This window comes from Amblyomma americanum, chromosome 6, assembly GCF_052857255.1.
Source record: "Amblyomma americanum isolate KBUSLIRL-KWMA chromosome 6, ASM5285725v1, whole genome shotgun sequence".
Taxonomy (NCBI): domain Eukaryota; kingdom Metazoa; phylum Arthropoda; class Arachnida; order Ixodida; family Ixodidae; genus Amblyomma; species Amblyomma americanum.
In genome coordinates this window covers 114,231,162-114,249,982 of record NC_135502.1, presented here as the reverse complement: position 1 = coordinate 114,249,982, position 18,821 = coordinate 114,231,162, and the positions used below count along the sequence as shown (strand labels likewise).

Genomic DNA, 18,821 nt, shown 5'->3' with positions numbered 1-18,821 from the left:
TGTTAATAGTTCCGCCGCGGGTGACAGGCTTTTGTCCTCTTGGAAGAACAGGGCTACCTGTCCAGATCAAGCAGTGCATCCAATGCACGCTCAGATTTCCATTCTCTGTTGGCGTACTCGCAGCGACATCCGGCGACAGACCTCTCCGCAAGAATATTAACAGCATGAGTACCACGAGGGCAGAGAAATGCGACAACTAAGGAGCAGTGCAGCATACAAGAGCGCGCGGTGCAGTCGACGCGCTGCGATGTCGTTGCAGCGCTAGACGACGTGTGTGGCGAGGAGTATTTGCTGACCATGGTCAAAAGCCTGGAGGTGGAAGACGACGAGATGCAGAATCAGCCAGCGTCTCAGTTGACAAACCAAATGGACATGCCGGTTCATTTGCCTGTGCTGGGCCCATAGTCAACCAGCCAGAATGTGTGGAGCTTGCTCAAGAGTCCGCGTAGGAAGGAAGCGACGCGGATGACGAGCCTAAAAGCTAAAGATCAAACCTCAAGTACGCATCCGCCCATTCGTCGATCAAAAAAACGGAAACGGAGCGAAATGGAAGGACGATGTGAAGGAGAGCCGCGAGGCAGCGAGCTTCCCGTGACTCGTGGGCAACGCAAACATCACAAGGCTCTGCCATGCTCAGTGGAAGCGAATCGAGGAGATACAAAAGGCAGTATTATACCCTCCTCTTTTTCCCAAGACTACAGCAAAGCACCAGCAAAATTCTCAGACACCAACGGGTACCTCCTGCTCATCTGGTTATCCCAGTGACGCCCCCCTCGACTTCAAACCTACAACGGACGTTTCCACACGAAGCGGCCTTCAACAGCGACTCATTCATTTGCGCACCGGATGTGTACGAAAGCCGACAGTTCAGAAGCAACATGTCCAACAAGAAACGAAAGCTACAAGGCAAAGTGGATGGCATCACATCCTCTGGGGAACATCACTTTGGACTGCTACGCTGGAAGAAAAGAAAACGGTCCTGAAACATGATGTCACATTGCTGCGACGCTGCGGCCAAGAACGAGAGTGCCAAGCTCGAGCAAGGAAATGCACGTTGAGAGTGGTCCCTCCCGGTCTCATCCTGCTTCTAGCTATGAGCTGTCTTCGTCTACAAGATACATCAAGAACACGCACTCGTCAAATCAGAGCCACCACCGACCTTCAGAGACGTACGTACATGGCTTCAAGAATGCGGATTCACTTCTGGGGGATTCAGCGCACATTGTTTCCTTCGACTGCGAGCGTGCCCATCATTGGCCACTCTCGAGCAGAAAAGTTCCAGCATGGAGGAATTTATCCGATACCTAGAACCTTACATCGAAGAGCAGGAAAGGAACCTGATGCTGTGGCAGCAGGCGGGGCCACCAAGAGTAAGATTTGGATGAAGATGAGGAGCGGCTCTAGCACCCAGGCCTGTAGCGGATGGATGGCCAGAAATCCTGAGTGCGGTCAAATCGTTATCGACTTCATTGTCGCGAGTGACATTCCGGTGCTGAACACTCTCGTTGTCGTGGGTTTGAAATTAATTCTCAGACGTCATCGCCAACGGAAGGTGTTCCTCGTTTCTTTGGAAGCAAGTAGCCCTTGCAAATGTTTCCTTTCATTTTAGCTTCGCTGCCTTGAGGACCTTTCCACGACCGAGGTGTAGCTGTACGTATACTATAGCTTAGCGCTGCAAAATGTGAGCGACAGCGATGATGATCGCGACGGAAGTGTCGGCTTTGCTTGGAGACTAAGTGGTTTGAAGACGCTGAGTGGGTTGAAGACACTAAGTGTATAGCGTATATATATATGAATAGTATAGTGTATACGTGTATAGCGCGAACTTCAAACGCGTATAAGGAACGTCTTCAATGCAGGTATTTGACGCCTTCCCGTCGCGGATCCCGAATTTGAGTTAACTGATTAGAAGAGGAACCCTCTTCACCCGCAACGCCGGGAACAGTTCGACCGGAAAGAGGCGTCAAATGTAAGTGGTTTTATGGTGTCGGTTTTTCTCATACACAACACTGAAATCGCGTCACGACAAATAATTGAAAAAGAAAGGGAATAAAAGAACTGATTTCAGAAAAAACGACACATCTTACTTGCTTTCAATAAATTCACATTGTAGGAAAAACCTCTGATTGCTGGAATTAATCCACAGCCCTCCTCTGCGGCCTTCCTTATGCCCCACGGACTCGTAGTGTTTAGTAACGCGATAAAAAGTATCAGAGGCAAAAAAAATCAAGAATTCGAAAAGTATAGACAATAGCACGATGCAGTTTTTCGCAGAAGTTCACAGAAAGGCCTGCATAGATTTCTTTAACGAAGAAAAATTTAATTGTCATAACAGTTAATTTGTCCCTGACAAGCGGTGCCTAAGAATCGTTACAGAGCTGCCTCGCGGTGACAAATGCAACTATTGTGGTAATCAAATTTTTACGCTGTATACAAAAATCTCTAAGTCTTTCTGTGAATTTCTGCTGAAACTGCGCCATGCTAGAGTAGTAGATAGATAGATAAAGAGGAGGAGGGAAAGGCAGGGATGTTAACCAGAAAGGGGTTCCGGTTGGCTACCCTGCACTGGGGAAGACATACAGTCTAAAGATTTCGAATTGTTGAATTTTTACTTTGTTACTTAACGATCACCTGGTACTTTGGCTGATGCAAATTCTTAGACTCGATCCGTCCCAGGAGAACAGAAAGAGGCCTGCTAGCTTTTACGCAGGTGTTGGCATTTACGCAGCTTCATTCACCGGCCTTAAAAAACAGATGTCCAACTGATGGCGCATATCCGTCGCTCAGTGCACACGCAAAGCCCCATCGGCCAGAGTGCTGCGGAGAAAACCGGAATTTTTCTCATGAAACGCGTATTGGGGCGCTGAGGAGCACCGGTGTCGCGCATACGTTCTTGTATTCTGCAAGTTACCTGTTAACGACGGCAAAAAAATGATTTGCATAAGCAGTACCTTGGCGCAAACATTTCTGCCACCTATCTTTTAAGACAATAACTGCTAAAGGGACACTATGTTCCAGAAGCCGATGATTAAAAGCAGCTAATTAATTATTCTAACTAACTTTCGAGTATCAAAATAAATACTGAAGATTACGCCACGCGATTCTCAACCGCCTTGATCTGGTTTGATTGGGGCTATACAGGACAATACATATTGAAAAGCGGGTTCCCTGCCTTTCCCTCCTCCTCTTTATCCATCTATCTAAAAGCGGGTTTGGCTGTTTTTAGCTGGCAGGTTTGGCTGGGGCACGTTATGGGCTGTGCGTTCGCTGCGAATGTCCAAGACGCAAGACGACAGACTACATCTCGTCGATGCTGTCTCTAGCTCAGCATCTAAAGTCTCTCTATAATCGCTCCATGCGTCATGCATACTTTCATGCGTGCACTGCGCTGCAAGGCGTGCGCACACAACGCGGTCGGGTTTCCCACGCGTTGCGCATTTAGGAACGTGCAGCACACTCAAGCTACCGGGCCATTTACAGGCTCGCACGTTCGCGCACAGCCGAATCAGACGAAGCTAACGCAGCAGCAAGTGAAGCTTCGCCCCTTCCCCCCCCCCCCCCCCCCCCCCAACCGGTGAACGGCATATATATATATATATATATATATATATATATATATATATATATATATATATATATATATATATATATATATATATATATATATATATATATATATATACACACGGAGGGTGCCCTCCCTGTTCGCCTCTTGTGTGCGTACTGCGTACACTTGCACATACACAATTGCGCGAAGAGGGTCGGCGCGCTTCGGTCCGATTACCCCCGGGCGCGTTTCGGGAGCGATGAAAGGCGGCGATATACTATACGCTCTGCCTGGGCGCATTGCGGGCCGCACTGCTTGCTGCCCTCGGTAATTGGGCGGCCGTGCTTCATCGGCGACCGGGGCGTGAGGTTCCAACGGGCGGCCGCCTGCCTGCCCCCGTATATATGCGCGAAGCAGCTGCTCTATCGGAATGTCGCGCTCCGGGTTCCGTTCGCGAGGTCGATAATCGCCTTGCGCCGTGGCGTGAAATGCGCACCGCTTTTTGTTGCTCTTTTCTTTAATGGCTGTGTGTATATATATACACAGTATATATTTTACCACAGTATATACAGCTTCAACTCACTTCGTGTACTTGTTAACTTTATCTTATATCACGCTAACTTTTTTCCGTATTATTTACTAGTTTTGTCCATTATTTAGGTTTCTGAAATCCTTGTTTAATAGAAGCACACAGATAGTTTTTAGGTGCAACTGAAGCTTAAACAGCTCGTTCTTTATTCTTATACGTATAGTTTTGTTTGTCGTACAGCTCGTGCATCGTTTTGCGGTTTGTTCAGATTACGACAATGCTTTTGCCGTGGCAGTTGAGGGAAGCAGTAATTGCGCGAGTACGTCCTTCTGCCCAAGGAGAGTCTGTTTTGAGTTTGGAACCTGTTGAGTCTGTTTTATTGAGCCGATATTTGAGTTCTGACAAAAGGAATAGCTATTTCGTCGATTGCGCATGGCTGACCTTCACGTGAATGTTATCTACAAAGGGAATCAATTCGAAAAGCTTTAGCATGTCCTTCGAAAATCACTTGTTTCCAAATTCCGCCTAATTACTCAGGAAGTATTCTGAGTGTATATACGAAGTCGCAAAGACGTGGGAGATGAGTTGCAAAGCCAAGCACGTAGCCAGAACTTTTTATTTTTTTTTTCGGGAAGGGCCCAAGGTAACTTCTTGTATCGAGCAGGGGAGAGGGGGGTACATGTCCAAAACGAGCACTGCCAAGACAAACAGAGGGACAGACCCTCTTGGATACTTGCGTGCTACAATTACATGAAAAAGTAATTTCTTCTTTTATTTATTCGCCACATAAACCCATAGCACCATAGCGCTTTGGCGGCAGCAAGAAAACAAATACCAAAACAAGTACAGTGGAACCTCGTTTCCTTCAAGCTCACCTGATTCGAATTTCCACTGCGAACGGACACCGCACGTCGCGATTTGCGTTGTCGATGCTCAACATGCAGTGTGCACCGTGACACGGTCCATCTGAAATAGTTGTTCGCCAGACAGTGTAACTGTACGATTTGTCTAGAATCGGCTCTATGAAAAATGAGAGAGAGGAAATTTTACGGCATGCATTAAATGGGCAGGATAGTTCATGTGAAAAATAATATACTTAATCACCGTGAAAAGATTGGCTTGCGTGCAACAGAAGGGCAAAAAAAAAAACATTCACAGGTACACCAAATTTTATTATGCTGTCAACGAGACAGCACTGGCATCTGTTGATGCATTTACCGGAAGTGACGTCTCCAAGCAGTTTCGGCCTTAGCCGACGACAGCGCTGAAGTGCATCTTGACGTCACGGTAGACCGACCAACGTCACTGATGATGTCACGCCACAATACTGATGACGTCGGCGTCGCCAATGGGCGAATTTCATGGCCGACGACCCATTTCGTTCTCATGGGGATCGTAATGCTGTCGCATTAAAAAAAAATCATAATACACGAAAACATCGTATGCACGAATCACGAAGCAAGTTAACAACCCATGATGCACGTAGAAAAAAAACACTATGTTTTTGGTAATGTTTTCATCAGGCGCAGAAATATCGTACGCATAAACAATTTTATTAGCGGAGGTATTCAGAGACGCTAAGAGCTAATAGAAAAAGTGGGTACATAAGTATGTTACCGCAACACTGAAATTCTCTACTATCTCTTCTGTTGCCTCATTTCAGAGACACGCACGTACTCTGTTTTCCAGAACTGTCTTCCAGAATTACAAAATAATTCGTTTAGAACACATGTACGTCTTCCGGATATTGAACTTGTTTCACCATTCCTCTCAAGGTTCTAGGGACTTCTTCATACGTAATGCGCAGTTAACATGCGCATCAAATCCAATCTGCACCCGCAACAAGGATCTCTGGTTTATTCCATATTTTTGAAATAACTATAAACTGCGAAAACAGTAGCACAACTTGCCATCAGCTCTTAATAAACATAACTTTCTAGCTAATGTGAGCCTAAAACAGCTTAAAATGTATTTTGTTAATATATGGCTAGTTTGTGTATGCCTCTGTACACTTCTATAACCTCATGTGAACTTCTCGCTGTTTCTTTGTTTTTTTTTTCTCCCCACTTGCAGTTCGTGTAATTGACTGTTTTCACACTAGATTCGGATTTGTAAAGATACTCCTGGTATCTGTTGATAATTTTATTATGCTCGTTCTGTATTTTTAAACTCTTCATGCACTTTAATTCAGTTTATGCGCGTTCTGTCGCTGACTGCCAGTTAGAGGTTCTTGGGCCCGTGTCAAGTTGTTGCTAGCAGCTTTTTGCCTTTGAACCTCTCCTGAATGTGCCTTCTTGTTCTGGAAAATAAGCATTTGAATTGAACTGAAATCAGGGCAAAATTATTAGAAATTATTCGAAATCGAAATTATTCCGGAGCCCTTCACTATGGCGTCCCTCATTGCCTGAGTCGCTTCGGGATGTTAAACCACCACAAACCAGACCAAGCCAGACCAAGCCAAACCAAACCAATCTTTGAGAAGAAGGTTGCTGGAGGAGCCCTTACAGCATCTTGGCCTTAGTTTTAGCACCCCGCTCTTGCTATCATTTGGCGTCACCGCACTTGGATTCAGCCACAGATCTGTTTGTTCCGCTGTTCCATATTTCTTGCTATAATTTCGTGGAGTGCCTTCAGAACTTTAAAATATTTTTTTTTATTTTGTATTATTGCTTTAAACAATTGAATTTATCCTTTTTTTTATTCAAACTATTTCCTTTTTTTCAGTCGATGCCATACATGAATTAGAGCCCACCGGTTTTCCAGTCCCGTGTGCGTTTCGTCTGTGCTTATTTGTTTTTTTTCATTACCATTATTATTATTTCTTCAGGCCAGTCAGTGCATATTGAATAACGCCAGGTGGTCGAAATTATCCGGAGCCCTTCCCTACGGCGTCCCTCATGGCCTGAGTCGCTTTGAGACATTAAACCCTCATAAAAAGCAAAACAAAAACAGGTGAGCTTCCTATTCCCGCGGGATCCAAATGATATCCGAACTCCCTACGGGATCGAAACATTTCTATGGGGAGTAAAGACGCACAGCCGAAGCGTGCCGCTGACGGTACATTCGAAAGAGCATCACTTAATCCACATTGCAACAAAGAATCCGGCCTCACAAAAGCTGCCGCCTTTCTGGCCTGCCCGCGAGCGCAGAACGGATTCGTCGGCGCGCTACCTGTGGGACGACAGGTGCAACTATCGAGCGTACAGCATGCACCTGTCTGTCTATGCGGGTATAGGTGGCGCGCCTGTTCCCTACACCACTGCAAGGGGAGAAGCGCTCGCCGCAGGGTTCTCTCTGTCGACGCCTGAAATGAACATGGACGCGAAAAGCTCGGTGCCGCGTCGCATATGTTTACGACTTGGCGACGAGGAAAGAGACGTGTTCGCGCACACGCGTATCACACAGTTTTGAAATAATGGCGGCCGCGCCGTTAATAATTAACGCGCAAATGACTGGCCTGAATGGCTGATAGCAACGAAAAATAAATAAAACAAGAAACATTGGCACGCTGGAGCGGACGCTAGCCGGAACCATTACCGCGTGCCGAACGTCATTTGTCAGTGCCACGGAGAGACGGTGACAGTTGGCGCGCGCACGCTTCACCACTGCGCGGACCAGCGTCAAAGCGTTTTCTGCGCACAGCTGCATACGAGGCCTCGCTTATGGGACTGTCCAGGTCGGACGGTGTTTCGAATGCATATATGCACACACGTTACACAAAAGACACACTGCAAGTAGATGGCGAGCGCATCGCGTGATGTGCAGGCGTTATAGGGCACGGCTTGGCCCGCGAGGGTTTTGCACCAGCGACGGCGCCCACCATCGGGACCTGCTTCGTTAATGAGCGAGGCCCCGTAATGCTCTGACGGCACGCCTACGTTTACGAGTGGCCGCACAGCACTCTCATCTATTAGCACGTCCACAGAACGCGCGTGTTGCGGGGCAGTTGTGTGTGTAAGCGGTGTGTGTATACTGCAGTGTCGCGCGGCGCCCGCACAAATTGCTTTATGAATTAGCAGCGCACGCATTGCGTTATGGAGGGACGCATAAGAGAGCGGCATGCTGCCCTCGGTGCATTTACCGATCGGCTCAGATCGTTGCCCAACGCCATGCCACTTTATTAAGCCACAGAGTGCGCTGTGAAGTTATAGAGGAGGAAAACTATTGAACGCGATAATGACAAATACAGGTAAGTAAACCGGCCAAGTAGTCCCTACAATCCCGTAGAGTTTATATGCCTATAACTGCGCTTCCGCAAAATAATGGCAGAGCCAGTTCGCTTGTAGCGAAGATGTTTTTACGTGCCGAAGAAAGGGACCGAATATAGCGCACGGCCGATATTAGCCGATTCGTCGTGGTCTTATAACCTGTAACTTAGGGCAGCTTTCAACACTAGCTAAGTTAATCGCGTTTTGGGTATACCTTTATTTTCACCGCAGAGTTCCTTCTTTTCTTTCGCTATTTCTTCCCTCCTTGCGGCGTTCGCAAGAACCGTTATGACAGGTGCATGCTCGAGGCAGCCGATTAGGATATGCTTTCCTGCATGGTCTCCTCTGCGAGATAATAGTCACAACGTTAACGCGACCCTTTTTGAGGGAAACATCGGAGCTTCTTGTAGATTCATCCCCCCCCCCCCCCCCCCCCCCCCCCGGGTTGGTTGCCTGCATAGCCCCTGTTTCGCCCATCCCCAAATTAATGAACCCGCGGGCTTCGCAGGGCAGCGTCCCTACATGCGCCATATAGCAACGAATCACGCAGCGTGTGTACGGGACAGACACGAACGTCGGTACACGTTGGTCCCTTGCGCGAACCCTCGCTGCTCGCAGCGGGCAACATACGCACGCTCCCATCATCGACCCGAGTCCGCGGGTCGCGCGCTCCCGCTAATGACGAGAGCAGCCGCAGGCCCGTATCAGCGTCTCCGGTCTCGGCGAGCGGCGTCGCGATAGGCATCGAGGCGACCCGGGGTCCTTCGATCGGGACAGAGTGCGCCGAGGGTCGGGCCGCGGCCCGAGCTCCATTAGCGCGGACGCAACTCGGTGTCTCCCACCCGGCGCGCTTGTCGTGGCCAGCGCATGTGCGTGATCGGCGGTGGGCGGGCGTCGTCGGCCGATGTGTGCCACTTGGCGCTCACTCCGTCGGCCCCGGCCGAGTGTTGTGTGCGCGGGGATGTGTGTACCATCGACCGCGCGGAGGGGCGCGCGCGCGCGCCGCGGATATCGAGCGCGCAAAAAACCTCTCCGGATGATCGAATTAAAAGCCGCGGGGGAAAATAGAGAGAGAGGGCGAAGTGGTGGGCGGCGGCGGGTGCAGAGTTGAAAGTGCGTATATGCTCCAAATTGGAGACATCCGCCGCGCTCACTTAGCGTGCGAATGCGCGGATGAGGAGGAGAAGGGTCCCCGTCCTGGTCGGATATCGAGGGAACTGCGAAACTACTCTCAAGCAACTCGGCTGGGCGAAGGCTCGGAGCGTGGTGGTCGTGTGTTGACTTCCGTGGCGTGTGTACCCGCAGAAAGCAGCTTGTCGAGATAAGGAGGCACACGCGCGCGCGCACAACGTGCGTGTCTTGTCGTCCGAGTGTTCTCCTTGACGGACATCGCGTAGAACGTCGGGACAGGTTTCGTTGTTGTAAACTCGCAGCTGTGTAGAAATGACTGTAAAATAAAAATATAAGGTTCTTCCACCGCTAAAGAGGACTGAAGAAACTCGCCTCGTTTTGTAGAGACAGAACCTCCATGTCGGCCGCACTGAGAAGCAGATCGGCGTTATGACCGTCAGTAACTATTCATAAAGTGTGAAGGTGAAAGATCACTTGTGTTTGTCTCTGATTTACTACCGTAGAAATCACATTCCTGCTATGTCTTCCACGTTCATAAGTAGAAAAATTATTGGCTGTGGTTTAGCTCTGGTTAAACCTGGAGTGACGCGATAGCTACAGCTGGCCGACTGGAACTCGCTCAGTCCAATTGCAGAGTCAGTCTTTCGCCGCTCCGTTTCGCTGGGCGTTCCTTCTTCGTCTTCGTCCCACTTGACACGGCGCATGCGCGCAGCTGTTTCTTGGAGCTGTTCCGCGACGCGCCGCCGGCAGCAGCAGCTGCTCCGCACCACGTGGCCAACCACGAGGCTCGTCACGTGACATTACGAACCACATGACCAGCCACGGCGCCGCCGCGGTGGCCACGGCGCCGCCCGCTGAAAGCTCGAAATGCTAGCGTAATGTAGCGATCGCTACAAAAATAAGCCTGCTTGAGTGAGATTTAGTGCTCAATTCAATTCAGTTCTTTATTTACGAGAGAACTGGACGGTCTCCTGTGCTAAAAGTTGCAGCCAGTAACTTCACTGGGCCCTGGAGCCGTTTACAACCCTGGCAGCAGTAGACGTTGGTTGCAGAGTAAAGTAACACAATAATTACAACACTATGTAGAAAAAGGTGCCAGGAAATAAACACCGGCTAGAATATTTATCGTGACAATCGATACTTCTTAACTTACAATTCTGAAAAGTATAATCGTAACTCATTTGGCTATTTAAAGGTTACCTATTTGAGTTTATTTAGTTAGACCGGTAGATTGTTTTTCAATTATTGATATTTGTACTGAGTGCGAATGTATGGGGTGAACCAGGGTTCAGAAATGCGGGGTAGAAAGAAGATGCAGTTTTAGCTTGGAGCGTTACCATGGAATGAAGGAAACTTTGACTGCCATGTTGAGAAAAATAGGAAACATGCAACGATCTTTGTGCATAGTGATGGTCGAAGCTATTAATATTTTAATCTGCAAAGAGATCCACGGCTTGTCGAAGACTGACTACCAATATTGGCTATGCAGCGAATGTACCTTTTTTGAAGAACTATTACTTTATCAGTATTCGCTCTTGTGGTTCTTGCCCACACTAAACTGCAGTAGCTTATGTTCGGGACAAATAATGCGTTGTATAATTGAAGCTTAAACTTTTGGGGCAGGACAGTAGACGACGCCGAGATTCATGCTCCAGTCACCGAAGAAATCTTCTTTGAAACATATAGCTGAGTTGAGTGTCCCAACTGAAATGGCAAGAGAAATGCACACCAAAAATTTTGTGTGTTTCCACAAGGTCAATATCTTTATCCCGAATAATTAGGCACTTTTCCAGGATGAATTTCTTGTTTCGGGCTGCAAATGAAATAGCTTTCGTTTTCTGGGTGTTTGTTTTTATGCCAGTTGACTACGACCAGACAGCCAATTAAAACGCAAATAAAACGCGTGTTCTAGCAATGGGTGCACGGACGCTGAAAAGAAAGCTAAAACAAAGTTCATTTTCAGGTTTAAAGGCTCTATTTCCTGACTGCGCGCACTACAGTTGAACCCATTTATAACGATACTGACGGTCACGTGAATTGCGTTCGCTGTATCCGCTGTTCATAGTAAGCGGAGTCCGCCTAATATAGACAAAATAACTAAGTCCGCGAGAAGTGACAATAATGTCTTAAAGACAGCTTCATGCGCGTCCACTTTTTCGAAGCAGAGCCTACCGCTGCGCTTTCCAGGCTCTCTAGGGTGGTCAGATGTCCTCCTCGCAGAAACCATTGGGGCCAAAAACCTGCTTTAGGGACAGAATGTGAGTAACCGTGTTTCAAGCGCCCATGGCAGCTGATGACAGGTCGGCCATATTAATCGGATTCCTAGTGGGTGGAGAGAGCTCGTACTTTGCGTACAACGGCTCCATCGGAAGAGGCTCTGCGATGTTGTCTCCACACGAACGTAGTCGTTCGAGTGAATATCAGGCCTGCTATGCACCTACGAGGCGTTACCACAAAACTACACGCGCCTGATCGAGTCTGTTTTGGACATCGACATCTTTCCTTTCTGGACACATGCAGCGAAGAAATCAGCAGAGCGCACGTGCGCGCAGAATGTATCAGCTCCACTGTCTGCTATCTGGCGCTGCCTGTACACGGTAGCAGCACAAAACGTGGAGCCGAATGGGCATTCAACTTTCTCATATCACTGCGCAGCAGCTTCTGCCACCACTTCTGATGCTTTGACCACACCTGCAAGCAATGACTGACTTTGTAGGCGATCTGTTACCAACAGTTTCAATGCCGCCTTTTTATTTTATTTCTAAGGTAATGTGGCAGTGGTTGAAGGACGCTCCTCGGTCACCGCGCTTGCTGGAAGCGCGAGTTTTTCAACTTCGGGGCTGAGTTTACGATGCCTCCTCGTTGGGTATACACCGAGTTTGCGGTAACAGTTATTCCTTGTGTATCTGAGACGAACTTCCATTGGTCTAATTAATATTTTGACGGTAGGAACGTGAACTTTCGTAATAAGCGAGTGTTCATAATATCTGCGGCCGTTATAAGCAGGCTCGACAGTATATGACGCCGCACAGACTCCTCATGAACGTGCTCTGCACATTTAATACGGCATCTGCGCACGCCGTATCAAAGGTTTATCACAGTCTGCACGCACAAATGTTTGGGTCGAAGACTGTTTCGCATTAAACAGCAAGTTAAATAATTGTTTTCCACAACGCCGCAGCTCATAACCGGGCGTCTCCTCAGTCGAGCGCGACCTGCGAAGCGAGCGCCAACGGGAATTCGCGCCGCAACATATGCATATAGATACACGCACGCCTATTGACGCGCGCTATAGTGCACACATGACTGCCCCCAGCTGCGGGCACATATATATTCCAGCGTCACTCTGGGCGAAGAAAACAACCGAAAAGCCGCCAGAGCAACGAGACAAAGCAGAGGCGTAGCAGGCACAAACGTGACCGCCTTGAGCGCGCGCAGGCGCAGTCAGGATCGAGGCGCGGCTTGTTACGAAGGCAGGCACGAAGTCGTGCCGTGAGGAGGGACGTCGACGCGGCCTCTCGTGCGTGAGCGTATGCGCGGCGGCGGGTCGTGCATTGTCCCCCCTCCCCCACTTTTTCGACTCCGTCACCACGACAGAAGTGCCTCCAGCGGTAGGAGAGTCCAAGCGTTGTTCAGTCCTAGCTTCAGATTTAGGCGACCGCGAACGACCCCGATCTAGCCGTCTTTCTTCAGCCGAATGTTAGCGGCCGTTTGCCATGGTGCACAAAGAAGCCAGAGTACGAATTGCCACGAATCACTTTTGTAAGCAAGCTTGGAAGAATATTCCAACATAATATATGCATGCGGGTGATCGCAGTGTGCAACTGAGCACGGCGACGTGCACATTAGTGTGACGAAACAGCGTTCAGCGACGCCAAGAGTTGCTGACAGGAGAGCTTTCTCCCGGATGATTGCTATGCTGAAGAGTAGTGACGGCCTGCGAGAACTCTTTAAACAGTCAGCATCATGTGTACATTGCCTTGGCTCGGCGTGGTCAGTCTGCGCAGCGCTGCTTGTAATTAAAAATGGTCTTGGACGTTCTAAATAACTATATAATTAATTAGGCATCCTGCGCTAGTGCTTATACCACGTCACTGAATACAAAGTTAATCTTGAAGCAGTGCACCAGACTAAGGTGGACATTTCATCTCAGAAGCCTGCTCCTCATCTCGACCTCAAGTACAAGTTGGCGACCCCACTCAACCTCATCAGTGAGGATGAGGTCTCCTCATATACCCTCCCTTCAACCTCAGAACTCATTTAATCTCAGCACAACCTCACATTCCGAGGTTGAGGCCGGGAGCTCGGTCGATATGAAAATCAAAAAGTGAGCAAATGCCATTTGATGGGTTAGCATTAGAACGCCCGCTATTGCAAAAAGTTTCCTGCGTTGGCGTGCTAAGCCTCGGTTGCCAGGAAGCGAAACTGAGAGAGAGAGAGAAGTTCACTCTCTACTTTTGAGAGCAGCGAAAAAGTGGGAGAGGGTAGAGGAAGAGAGGTTGGAGGCGAAGGGTGGCGGGAGGGACACCGCGCGGTGTCAAATGCACTGTGATCGCTGCATCGGAGCGGGTGTATAATACAGTGTGTCACACAGCAACTGACGGGTTGGGTCACGCCAACCACTCGCACTGACTGAGCCCGTCAGCAGCAGCGGCTGCTCTCTAAGAGGGAGCACTAATGCTAACGCATACCAAATAATAAGAATTGGTTTTTGGGGGAAAGGAAATAGCGCAGTATCTGTCTCATATATCTTTGGACACCTGAACCGCGCCGTAAGGGAAGGGATAAAGGAGGGAGTGAAAGAAGAAAGGAAGAATAGGTGCCGTAGTGGAGGGCTCCGGAATAATTTCGACCACCTGGGGATCTTTAACGTGCACTGACATCGCACAGCACACGGGCGCCTTAGCGTTTTTCCTCCATAAAAACGCAGCCGCCGCGGTCGGGTTCGAACCCGGGAACTCCGGATCAGTAGTCGAGCGCCCTAACCACTGAGCCACCGCGGCGGGGCAAGCATACTTTGCGAAAACCGCTTTTCACTCCAAACCTCAGCCCCTATGAAACACGTCAAAACAACGACGCTCCCATTATATCTGCTAATTTTGACAATAATTACATGCAGGCATTACAGTTGTTGTTTATGCAGTGTACGCACGCTATTTAATATGCAGCCACAGCATTATGATATGCAATATTTTGTTCCTGATTCACACGTCAAATGACAGCTAGTTTTAAAGCGGCATGTGGTATGAGAAATAATATTACCTCAGCTAAGAGACCAGAAAATTAAATCCTCTGTAATCCCGGCCGTCCTCCGATGCAAAGACTCCCCCCCCGCTCCCACTCTTCTTTGCTGTGATAGCTGCCCATTCTGCCCCTAAAAAACTTCGGTAGTCCACAGACTCCGCATGTAGACTGCCAATGAACTGCCTAAATAAGCTTTTGCAAGAGCAAGGCACTCATGGAGGAACTTACTGCTCGCGATGTTCGAGATCTCCCACTTTTAACTCCTTCCCCCCGAAAAACATTCTCATCGTCTAGCATGGGAACGCTGTAGTGTTCAGTCTTAACCTTCTATTTAACGTTCAGCGTTGGATGTCTATGCTAGACGCGTCGTACTATCTCTCGACCTTCATTACCCCTTTTCACTTTTTCCGCTGGACTAGGGAAATATAACGATGGTCTACTCGCGCATTTCGGGGTACTGTTTTGAGGCTGTCACCGATGAGCGGAAGTTCCTACGAAAACAAATAAATGCACGGCAACATGCATGCGCAAACCCTCGACCTCTAAATCCGACCTCGTCGAATGACGACCTCCACTAACATCAAACGAACGAACCAGGGTGAGGTGAAATTGACATACCTCGCTCAGAAATTCAGGTTTGTCACCATCCTTATGTTATATACTTGAAGCTCACCGCCTTTAATTCACGTTATATGCATCAGGAGATCGCCCCCTTCTGGCTGACGCCAGTTTAACTTCGCTGTAAAGAATCACGCCATTGTTAGACATTTTGTGTCAACATTACGCGCTTGCTTTCCTCCTCTCCACATCAGCGGTGCTTAATGCATGTGCGCTCGGTTGCAAACGGAACCTGAGATAAGAGCTTGACCTCTGTAAATCACCTTCTCGAATCCGATGCCCATTTTCCCTGCGCTGTCTTCACGTTCTCACTATGCTTGCCGATATGCCCCTTCTAGAAGGCATATATAGTGCATGCCACAATGCGGGCCTTTTATTTTCGCCAATTATCGGAGCAGCGTACGTACAGTCTCTGTGCCTTCCCGGGAGAGCGTTCCCACGGGAGGAGCCACCTCGAGGTATATTAATCGCAGAGTCGGCGCTGCTATTTCCGAAGCTTCGGGCGAATTCTGGAACAAACATGTTCGGCCATAAAGCTTCCAGGAGATCCTTTTTAGATTGCGCGTTCATGGAGAGGTCGCGGGGGGACGGGGGGGGGGGGGGGGGGCAGACAAGTGGCTGCAGTGAACCTTCTCCAACCCTCACAACAAACGTTATCATCACAACAAACGCACACACACACACACAGCCACATCAATGTGCACGCATGCCTTCACGCCTGCGCACAAACGCACGCACAAACACGCGCCAGCAAGAGGCGCGCGCTGGTATTTCCGAGCGAGCACACGTATATAAAGGAGCAGGCCTGTGTGTGTGGGGGGTTGCCAATGCTTGGCCGTCAACGCGCGCCCGGTGGAGACCCCCGGCGGCCGAGCCGCGATATAGTTTAACAAGTTCGAACAGAGGAGCAGCGGTGATGAATGCCGTTCGATATGAGCCTGGCTGCCGCGACGCCGGAGCACATTTATTACGCGGCCCAAGCCGCCGCCGTTGCCCGCAAGAGGGAGCTTCTTCGGCGGGAATAACCGCTGCAGCCGCGCGTGCTTGGGGGCCGAGTGGGGGGGATCCTCTTTTATCAGCGAATTAAGGGAGCCGCGCGCCGGTTCAACCACCCGATTCGCGGTGGCTGCTGTAGCCGCCCTGCCTGCGCCTGTATCTGGTGTGTGTGCAGCAAAAATAAAGACGCGGTGCGCGCGCCCGCGAGGTTGGAACCGGTTCGCCGGCTTGGTAGCAGTGCACCCGTAGTGCAACAGTGGCGACACTGCGACGACACAGCAGCAGCAGCAGCCCCGGGCAAGGTGGGAAAGAGCTGGCAAGTTGAGGCACCGCGTGGCTCTCAGTACAGTATCACCTCGTGCATGGCTTGCAGCGCTATTTGGGCGGATTCTCCGCGAAACGTTTCGGGCGATCTTCGCTGAATTCGCGTGGCCATGCAGATGCCGACCCGTTATGTGTCCTTCCGTTGTCGCATGGAGAGGATGTCAGAAGCACTTTCGTTGTTCGGCTGCGTCTGCGCCTTCTATCTGCGTTGTTTACATTCCAGGGATGGAAGTGTTATGGCCAAACCGTATGCTCAACTTTACTGACGTAGCTAATTATGTGCCTCATACAACAAAGTATTGGCGGTAGTAAACTTATAATGGTTGAAGCGATCAGAATGACAGCATGTTTCTTAACGCAGCCTACAGAGTGCACAGAAAAGAGCAAGCACGGAAGTGTATTGTCACAGGGTATATAAGTGACTACCGGTTAATATTATATGTGAGCAGCCACGTTCGCAAATTGAAAGCGTTAGTTTTCTGTTGCAGTTTTGTCACATTACTCACCCTGGGTAGTAATATGCGCAGCTTTTGCTGTAAATGTTTCACGGCTTCTGATTGGAGGGCTTTGGGAGACAAACCGGGAAGTATTGAGGTAGGAAGCCTCCGTACGCTCTCCCAACAATCCAATTTGCAGCTGCGCGAAGGGCTGTGAAGAGGTGGCGGAGGAACGGCACTCAAAAGCACATACGCGCGATGTTTTTTTATGCTTGCGGTTTGTTGTTGCAAGCAATGGCGTTTAGTAAACATTGTAAATAATGTGCAAACCCCTCCCCTGTCCTTTTTCTCTGTCGCTCCCCTCTGTACTTCTTACTGTCCTCACCCTGCCCCTTTACTTCTGACGGCCGCAGCTCCGATGCTCTTGATGTATTCGATAGCAATTGGCACAGGTGGCAACACCTTTTCTTTCCTTTTTGTATTTTCGTAATAATAAACCACTACCACTACTTCTACTTTACATCTGTTTTGCTCTAAGTAATCACTGCCAATTTGCTCGAATTTCTGTTTGTGTGTCAGAAAAACTTCGCTCCTTTATAAATAGCGGTGGCAGTTCCACTTCGGCTTTGCTGCCATCGCGAACGACTCTGAGGCCTGCCACTCGACGATGCGCTGGCAGAACCAATGCATGCAAGGTGGAAGGCCAATAAGAAACAATATCTCCCGCTGCTTCGTTAAACACGAAACTAACACCACTTGATATATCTGAAAGGGCTCCAAAGATGCAAGGCAGCACTGAATTGCACCAGCCTTATATAGCAACTTGGCTGCTTTGCAGGTTCACGTGTCCGCCCTGAGTAAGACAGATGCCACGCTTTTCCTCTGTTCACAGTTTTTTTTTCTTTTACAGGTAGTTCTACTTTCCCTGAAGATTGCGATACGTGTCCGTTGGCCACGTATGCCAACCGGAAACCCTCGTGCATGTTCTCCATGGAGCTTCATGATCAAAGAGAACGCTTACCGAGTTCCAGGTAAGCCGAGCTCGAGAAACCGAGTAAAGCATCTACAGCTGCAGATGGTTGTTCATTGGACACAGAGCAATTAAAAGAGGTTTCGGATCCTTCCTGAAGCCTACACACGCGCGAATGAGGCATACGAGTAGCCGAGGTAGCCCCACAAACCATCGCCAACGGTTCGTCTCATGTGCGGAAGGCGTCTTCCATTGCGTCGTGCTGGTGTCATGCTTGTGTATAGGCCCAATCGCTATTGTGCATGGGTGCATAGACATGAACCGCAAGAAACAACCGTCCCGCGCAAGTACAACTACAAACGCATGCGTGAGATTAACAAAGCAGCTAAGATCGCCAGTCTGAAAGACTTCGCTTTTGGAACGAGAGCCAGGAACTGAGTTTCCTGTCAGAGGTGGGGTGATTTTTTTAGTGTGGAACTTGTTGTGTCAGTTTGTCTGAAGGCGGTTTGTGGCAGGCTGCCCACCTGCCCACAAGGCCTGTGTGTATATATATATGCACATACGAGTACATGTATATATACACCTGGCAACATGCCCACCGTGGCAGTTCAAATAATGACTGGTCGCGAGAAGTTGCTCGGATTATGAGTATAAGTATACGACTCATGGCATGTAACGGTGATTGTAAGCGCGACAAAATGTAAAAAGACAAAAATGAATAGGGCTTAAAATGCTAATGGTCTTTAAAAAATTCAATATTCTGCAAACACGAAGATGAACATTCCAAGATGAATATTCCGGGACTCCTTAAAGAATC

At 49.0% G+C, this 18,821-nt stretch overlaps 1 protein-coding gene across 1 annotated transcript in view; it reads right to left on the bottom strand.

Annotated features, from left to right (window-relative positions):
- LOC144094025 (uncharacterized) overlaps positions 1-18,821 on the bottom strand; it is a 101,922-nt gene that overhangs the window by 69,907 nt on the left and 13,194 nt on the right. Inside the window, exon 2 of the mRNA XM_077627868.1 lies at positions 4,952-5,042. Coding sequence (XP_077483994.1) covers positions 4,952-5,016 — 65 coding nt within the window. The 5' untranslated portion in view covers positions 5,017-5,042. The remainder of the gene's footprint in view (positions 1-4,951; positions 5,043-18,821) is intronic.